Here is a 9,130-nt window from a genome sequence, read left to right as displayed (position 1 = left end):
TGAACCATTCCTCCCTGAAACCTCTAATAAGGTTTTTTGCTTTCTCATGCAATTTTCCTTGAGAGCAAGGATTATGCCTTTTTCATGTTGGGAGTAAAATGTTATTCATGAGGTAGACACTTAATAGACGCTTGATGTTCCAGGAAGAGGCAGGGAAATATGCTATAGGGATTCTGAAAAATCCTGCTTCTGTTGTAACAAAAGCTAGTGATCCACTGAGACTCAGACTCAGGGGTCTAGTGAGCCAAAGAAACCACACAATTTACCTCCTCTTCCTCTTTCTTCACAGTGATTCACCAGGGCAAAGCAGCTTCCTTCCTATCATTTCCCTCTCTCTCAACATGCCTCTGTGCACTGGGATTTTGGAAGGACTTGTGACATTGATTATAGGGGAAGGGGGAAAGACAGTGCCTACATTTTCAATTCTCATTGTCTCATTTGATCCTTTACACCAGCAAGAGAGGTAAGTAGATTAGATATAACCACATTTCATAAACAAAGAAATCTAAAGCTTAAAAAGGTCAAGAGAACTCCATAAGATTATTCTGATAGTGGCTGAAAATGGTTGGCAGTCAGGTCTCCCAGTCAATATCCAATCACATGAAATTCCCACTATCATAGATTTTTAGGGTATTACTCTACGCATTAATAGGATAATATGTAACAATACTCTATTACAATGAGTAATATGGAACAATATTACCCCACATAGTGTCAGTGTGTAACAATAGCAGTTGTGTTTACCTTTTACAAATGTAAAGGTATTATACTTTCACATATCTTATCTACTCTCAACACAGGAATAAATCACCAGGATTCCAAGCCAGCAACTCTACCAGTCAGGAAGCAATCTTTCTAGTAAGTAGACTTGCTTACCTAATATATTCATTCTGCATCTCAGAAATTGCTTTATAATTTTCCTAAAATTTTAGATGAACTTGTTTTATTAAGGTAAATGTATTTGTATCCAAACCCTACAGCTATAATTTGATCCTCTAAGTGGGCCACCTCAGTGGTTTGTTGTGTTCTGATTTGAAATGAACCAAATGACTTTTAAAGTGAAAATTCCCACTTTAAAACCATAAACTTCTCCAGTAGACTACCACCTTCCTTGAGGGTAGAGAAATATCTTATGTATCAGCATCCTTAGCTCCCTAGCACTCTGCCCTGCACACCTGCATATTCAATAAATGTTGTATGAAGGACTTTAGTCATCTTCTATAGGGATCCACTCTCTAGAGATCCACCAGTCAACTACCTAAGCAACTTCCAAGTGTGGGGTTTTACCATTGCCTGTAATCCTAGAACACATATTTTTAACATAAAAAAGCCAAGAGAGATACAATGGTAAACCAGGAGCGTGGGTGAATTAGATTAGAACACCAAGAAAGATTTAATCTCTAATAAAGATCATGGTCACAAATACGCTTAGGCCCAGAGAAAACATGTAGTTTGTGTAAAGTCACAGACATCGGGGGGAAGTGGCCTACCAATAGAGAAGGCTGGAAAGAGAAGACAAGCACTATGGCAATTGGTGTGCTCTGAGATTGTCATGTATTTCTTGCCTCAGATGATTTAGGATGTTTTAGTTGGTAGATTACTTCTTACTTTGCAAGGGGGAAAATAGCATTTTCATGAGTTGTGTGATGGCCTATTTGTGCTTAGTCTTTATGGAAGTCAGTACTGAAAAGGAGGCTTGGGCCTCAGCCAAAATGGCAAATCCAAATTCTGTGAAAATCGACAAAGGCACATTTCTTTCTCATAGGAGAAATTCCCCCAAGGAACAGGAAGAAACAATCTCTTATTTGACTGCTCAAAAAGGAAGCTTAAAGAAGATACTTGTTCTTTGGAATCTGTCCTCTACAGATAAGAACAGCTAGTTAGGAGGCAAAGAGAATTCTGAGGTGTGGCCAGATTCTAGTCTACATTCTGCCTCTAATCTTCATGTGGCCAGGGATGGGTTAACAGCCCCTTCTCCTCAGGTTTATCATTTTCATCAAAAGTGACCTATTCTTCCCTCCCACCCCAACAGAGAAACTCCTTCCGATTAGTTCTGGGCCCAAACCTATTTTCCAAGCAATCTTTGCCTGGCTGGAAAGCTTAGCTTATACTAGGAACCATTTGTTTATTGTGCAAACAAGGCCAAGCTATTTGTCTAAGGGCCTGCCTCAGCAGAATAGCAAGCTCTGTTAAGCCCTTTGTGGGAGTTCATGGGAGTTAGTACAATTTATCTATGTCCATTTCTTCCTTGGCCAAAGGAATTGACCTGTTACGTCTCCCAGTAACTCAGCCCAGTTCAGTCATGTCTAATATATTCACAGCCAAGTTACAAAGTATTTTCTCGCAGTTGACCTTGAATTGTCTTTTCATTTTAGGCTTAACTGGTCATCCCAAATGGATAGCCAGAGCCAAGAAATATAGGACTGAGTTAAGTGTGGCTGAGATGGCAATTCATAGCTATGCGTTCACTGATTTATCAAACACATTGTTGAGCACCTACCAACAGCTACTGCATCCTAGGTGCTGTGCTAGACAATAGGGACACAGAGATGAGAGACGTGGTCCCTGCCTTCGAGCTGTACACAGCCTAATGGGAGGTGCCATGATGTAGTGGTCAAAATCACAGACTTTGAGTCAGTCAGATCGATGTTCTAATCCTGACCCTGTGCATATTATTTTTAACTAATTTGTGCACATTTATATTTAACTATATAAGTATGTGCAAATCCTCTCTGAAGTTCATTTTCCACATCTATAAAATGGGAATAATAGTTCTACTTCACTGCGAGAGTTAATGACATAAAGTGTAGTACCTGGAACATGCTAAGCTCTCAATAGATGACATCTGTATTATCATTGTCATCATCATCCTGGAGACAGCCATGTGAATTAACAATTACAATATTACATGTGATGTAATAGAATGGGGGAAGGTACTGGAAGGACATAGTCTGGAATGGTGATGAGGAAGAAGATTTACAAGAGGAGGGGATTTGGTACCAAGCCGAGCCCAGAAAAATAAGTAGCTGGAAGTCATGCACGGGAAGGGCATTCTAGGAAGACAGTGATAGCATGTACAAAAGACCAGGGGCAAAAAAAAAAAAAAAAAGCAGGCACTTACAGGAAATTGCAAGTAGTCAGATCTTGGGATATAGGAGCAGGAGAGCTAGCAAAGAAGGGAGCGGCCATGCTGTCAACCTGGCAGTAGCCACAGGACCTTGCACTGCTTCACTTCCTCCACTGCCCTTTCCATAAAAGAAACCCACAGGGATCCCCCTCTCCCTTCTTAGGCTTTAGAGACATGGGTGGTTTCTTTCAGTTTTCCATTTCCTCCCATGCCAGCCACTATGGGTGTCATAAGGGAGGAACAAGGCCCTGATATAATCTTTAGGAGTTCGCCCTGAGAAGTGTGACCCACCCACCAATACCACACCAGGCTATAAGTCCATTCAACGCCAGAGAGTGCTCTATCAAGTAGGAGGATTTCATTTGAGAGGAAAAAAAGTGACAACTAGTGTTCAACTACTACAGAAACCATTCCTATAGCCAGTGTCCGTTTTTTTCACTGATGGCTTTGACCTAGATACAGCTTAGAAGGAGCAACTTTAAACTTGCTGCTGTGTCCTATAGGCAGGTTCAGTCAAATCAGGTCAACAGGCACTAACTGAGCATGTACCTGTGTCTAGGACTCTGCTAGGCACTGTATAGAAAGACTAAAGCAATGTGCTGAGATTCATAGAAGTCACCTACAGGCCAAGTTCATGGTTACGCAGCCAGTAGGCATAGTACCTGGAACATAGTAAGCATTCAATAAATGAATATATTATCATTGTCATCATCATCCCGGGGACTGAAAACCCAGGTCTGCAGGACTTGAGAATTCATGCTCTTCCTGATACATTATGATGCCCTTCTGATGTCAAGCATGGCCAATTTGGTCAGGGAAAGCTAGGAAGTGAAGTGCAAGCCATGGCCGATCAATACATTACACATCTTGTTGACTTAACATGAATGAGCCTGGCACAATAGAGGTCTTCGTCCAATCAATGAAAGGAATATTGAATGGCCTTGCAAAGCATAAAAATGTACAGTATGACCAGGAATCTCTTGCAAAGCTCAGCTGACCCTGAAGGGGTCAAAATTTGGGCCACCATTCAACTCAGCTCTGAGTATATCAGGAGAAACCATAACTGACCTTCACATCTTCTCTCAGAGTAAGTAAAATGGTACTTAAGGAGGTCCAGTCTACTACTCTGAGCTATGGAGAACTAAAGGCAATAGCTTTAATTGAGGAGGTTTGTGGGCCATTTAGTTGCCTTCACTAGATTTGGTAACTGGTGTCTGAGATTATTATACATCATGTCTTATTGGTGTTGGGGGTGGTAGGGTAGAGCACAAACAGCACAAAGGGGAGGGGAGAGGAGAGAGAGAGAGGGGGGGAGAGAGAGAGAGAGAGAGAGAGAGAGAGAGATGAGTGGAATTCAAAGTCAGAAGATTTCAGTAGATTAATAGAATGAACCTATAGTAGATCAGAAATTGACTTTAAGACCTTTGTGCCATTTGGCTCTTTTCCCTTTAGACACAAAGGTTGCATTTTAGGCATCAGTGAGAAATATCTGTAACACTAAAAGAGAATATATAACCCGTCCACCTTACCAAGGGACAAAATGGAGACATGGCTTTAAGTCTAGTTATGCTTAGCTGCCTGGAAAAGAAACATCTACAGAATTACAGAGAATGGGACTTTGGACCCTCCCCACACATTACCAAGGAGAATTGGTCCTAGAAAAGGCAGCCTAAATGGAACGGCTACATTTCAGACCAAGAACCACGGCTGGCTCACCGCAGGGGTGTGGGATTAAGACTCTCTCACTGCCTCTATCTTAGTTTCACCACCTGCATAATGGAGATGATGACACTTCCCTGTACCTGCCTCACAGAATCATTGAGAGTGAGTAATGCAGCATTTTAACATGCTTTGAGACCTTTGAAAGATGCCTTGTATAAGTGTTGGGTATGATTTTATCATTATCATTATTATCTTGTCACTTTATCATTACAAATAATCATACTGGAGAAGCTTGCTGGTCATTCTGATATCAATCCCTGGCCAACTTTTTCTTCCTACCTAATTTCTTTCCACATTGATGGAAATTAGCCAATCTAACCATCTGCTCAATCTCCCTAGCACATCATGAGCATCCTGACCTTTGATCCTCTGCTCACATCCTGTCTCCTGCATACTCTTCCTCTTCCTCTCCATTTTTCTAAACCCAGCTCTTTTCTCAAGGCCTAACTCAGAGTCCCCCTCCTCCATGAATTGACTGTCTCTTTTTGTTATTCATCACACACAGTCAACGAACATGTGTTTAGTCCCTGTGTATGGTTAGGCACTGCTCTAGGTACTGAGGACACAGCCCTGGAAAAGGACACTGTCCCTGTCCTCAAGAAGCACATGGTCTAGTTCAGTAGCTTTCAAAATTTCTTGACAGTGAGCTAGAGAGAAGCATATCTGACATCACAATCCATCACACACATATATTTGTGTGTGTATGTTTATATAGATAAGTTTCACAATATAAAACTTGTTTTTGTTATGTATGCTGCCATCTGATCTCTTCTATTTCATTTTAAATGATGCTGGTTGTGACTCACTACTATGATTTCACAGCCCCTTCATGAGGCTTGACTTACAGTTTAAAAACACTGATCCCGCTGAGTTACAGACAGGGAAACAGTCATGTAAATGAGAAACTATGGTGTGGTGTTAGGAGCATACACTTCCTCTTATTGTCTACCATTGTATCTGTGGGACTCCTATTACCTAGTCAGTGAAAGCCTCCCTGAGGATAGGGACCATGACCTGTAATCTCCTTGTTCCAAGAAAGGTCTGGCCAAGCTTGTAGGGTCCTTGAGCCACAGTCACCCACTGGAATAGTCGCATGTCTTGGAGGACACATGTCTTGGGCCTGCCTTCATACTCCCTCTGCGCTTCGTTAGTGGCCGTGGGCCACCTGCAGGAGGTTTGTCCTCCATGTGAACACGGTGGGGGATCCAGAGGGACAGCAGCTGGGACTGTCAGTCAGCTACACTCCCTGCAGAGGCCTGAGTGGCACATGTTCAAGGCCAGCACAAAGATGATAGTATTGCTTTGATAGGTTAGGTTTTCCTTTTCAACTCAAAACAAGTGGTAAAAAAAAAAAAAAATTCTGGACATGGCATTTTCCTGTTGTACCCTGTTGTAGGTTCTTCCCCTGGTAGTCCTCTTAGGTTACGTCTCTGGCAGCCATCGCTCCACCATCTAGCTGTCCTGCCATGGGAGAAACTTTAGGAGTTTCTTTTGACGCCATTATTCCAGGACAGCGTTCCTTAGGGGTGGTGTGGGGGAGGGACTAGTGCGCAAGGAAGTAGGTAAAGGGAGACCCTGGAGATAAGTTGTGGACTCGAGTGAGTCCTACACAAAGAGGTTGGATCTTTATAGCCCAAACCCACAGACTCAAAACGAATTATTCCCTGCTAGTGACTCAGTTCTCTTTCTCCCCATCCCCTTCCTTTATGGCCACTGCAGCCCATGGGGCAGATTTTGGGACCTAGGAGAGATCGCTCCTCACTTTTGAATTCAAATGCTGCAGTTGGTGAAACAAAGATTTCTTATATTTTCAACAGATTGTAAAGTTACTAAGGGAGCTGGAATCAGCTCCATTTCTTCTAATTTTTGTCTACTATCTTGGGAGAGCTGCCCAAGTTGGGATATTGCCCGAATACTCTCTCTTGGCCATTCAGGCAGAGAAGGTGGTCTCTCTCCAGCCCACCATGTAAAGGACCTCTCAGTGATCTGAACTTAAATGTGACATAGCTTATTCATAACTGTCAGAGCGAACTGGCAAGATCTACTTCTGTGACTCCTTTTTTAAACAAAGAAGCATTAACTCACTCACTTTTGTGGCTGGATAGTTCACAACTGTTCCTGTTTCAGGCCTAGTTTTCATGACACCATTACTCACGAGTAACTGTTAAAAAGAATGTCACTCAGGTTAAATAGTGATTACACCCAGTATTTGCTCAGTATTCTGCTTAGCAGGAGCTCAAAGCCCTGCACAAACATAATCTCACTAGCCCTCACAACAGCCCTTTAAAAGAATTGGAAAATACTTTGCCAGTCTGGAGAAAGAAGACTATTGCAAATTAAAACTGACTTGATCACTTAATCAAATAATGATGACACGTTATTAGCGACAGTGTAACACTTGGGATATGGAGGAGACAAGGACTGAGTCTCTGAGTGCATTCCATTCAGGCCGAGTCAAGTTGGCAACTGCTAGACTTTGCCTCAGGTAATTTCAAAGATCATTAAACTGAAATATACTTTGTATACTCTTCAACTTGATTTTCAGAGCTTGTTTGGAGGTTCTAGCAGGGGAGCGCAACTATTCATATACCCTTGCCCAAAGTGGTACTCTTCTTTCCAGGAAGGTTGTCCTCTTCAACCGAGCCTGCAGCTTTAGGAATGATGCACGTGGAGTGGTAAGGGAGGAAGGGGACACCTTCCTAGCCAGCCAGATCAGCCAAATTAACTGTGGCAATCAGTGGGAGTGACAGATGTCGCTGCCAGATCACCCTCACATCCATTCAACTGGATTTTGTTAGAAAATTAATTCCTCTGTCTTGCTGTCTCTGTGCAAGAGTCAGAATTGAAATTGCACATATCGTGTGCATCATTGTGATAGTATTGGGGTGGCTTTCAGGACACCAAACTGTAGAAGAATGGCTGATCTTTTGGATGTGGGTAATAGCTGCGTCAGAGTGGAGATGTCTGTACTACCTTCTTCTTCCTAAATCTAGACAATACCCTGGTTCACAGTAACTCAAGAAGTTTGCAAGGATCCATTTTAGTCCAATCCAACTAAATCTCACCAGGGATTTTTGAGAAATAAAGTGATCTAACATGACTGAAATAAAAGGCTCCATTCTATTAGTTCTCTTTTCAAAGCCAGCTTTCCACACTAGCCACGGACTTCCTCCCAAATATCCCCAGATTTCTATGAGACCCTTTCTATATTACTCAGGCTGCAGCATGCAGGGTGATTTTCAAGCAGCATACTCCAGCGACCTGAGTCTGAGCTAATTTTCATTGCACCGTCATTTAGGGGATTTGTTTTTGGTTTTGGTTCCCTGATTTGGGAACACTTATTTTGGCTTTGCCCAAGTGTCAATGAAGCTTCTGAAGTTCATCATTCTGCACACTCTTGTTCTCTAACCTTTCTTGTGCATGAGACAGTTGGTATGGTATGAGCTTTTGTGGGCAGCTTGGATGGTTTTTTATGCTGAGGAGGAAGGTAAATTTTTGGGTTTGTGTCCCAAAAGTTTCATATTCTTATGAAAGGCGCATGATATCTGTCTATCACAATTAGAGGAAATCTCTAGCCATTACCTGGAAATGCTAAGAAAGGATCACTCAAGTCCACTTTGTATCAAGGACCAATACAAAAGTAGTGGACCAGAATGAGAGATGGAGAAGCTGGTCCTCCATCATTCTCTCCATCTTTTAAAATCCTCCTCTTCTTCCAAGATCCTTATCATCCCTAACTAAATCGACTTCCTCACCTCTGTATTTCTGTATACTTTGTACTTCTCTTAAGACATTTACCAAATTTGCTGTATCACCAGTAATTTAGCATTTTATTAGTAATCAAGAAAACTTTGCATTTATACGATGTTTTACAATGTATAAAGCTCCACAACACGTGCTATCACTCTTGATCTTTATAACACCTCAGACAAGTTATTTAATCTTTGTGAGCCTCATTTTCTTCCTTTGTAAAAAGGAACTATTCTTCCCTTTCTTAAATGAACTGGCAAATGTGCCCATTTTGTCAGTCTGGGGGAAAAAAGACTTATCCAAATTAAGACTTACAAGATAATTTAATCAAACAATACTCTTAGGGTAATTGTGAAGAGTAAATGAGCTAAGGGATATGAAAACTGATTTGTGAAATGCCAAGGCACATTCAGGTAACAGAACCAGAGAGGCTCTAAGTTTTCTGACGTTTGTAACTGAGTGCCAAAACAGGGACTCGAAGCAAAACACGAGAGGGAGAAGATTTACCTGTTCTAAATGAGTATCTGATGG

The 9,130-nt window shown here is 41.8% G+C and overlaps 1 protein-coding gene across 1 annotated transcript in view; it reads right to left on the bottom strand.

Moving 5' to 3' along the window:
* Positions 1 to 9,130, bottom strand: part of SUCO (SUN domain containing ossification factor) — a 173,975-nt gene that overhangs the window by 156,133 nt on the left and 8,712 nt on the right. Inside the window, exon 4 of the mRNA XM_012657720.1 lies at positions 6,939 to 7,010. Within this exon, the coding sequence (XP_012513174.1) occupies positions 6,939 to 7,010 (72 nt within the window). The remainder of the gene's footprint in view (positions 1 to 6,938; positions 7,011 to 9,130) is intronic.

This window comes from Propithecus coquereli, unplaced genomic scaffold (assembly GCF_000956105.1).
Source record: "Propithecus coquereli isolate 6110/MARCELLA unplaced genomic scaffold, Pcoq_1.0 Scaffold56, whole genome shotgun sequence".
NCBI lineage: Eukaryota > Metazoa > Chordata > Mammalia > Primates > Indriidae > Propithecus > Propithecus coquereli.
This window is presented reverse-complemented; position numbering and strand designations above follow the sequence as displayed.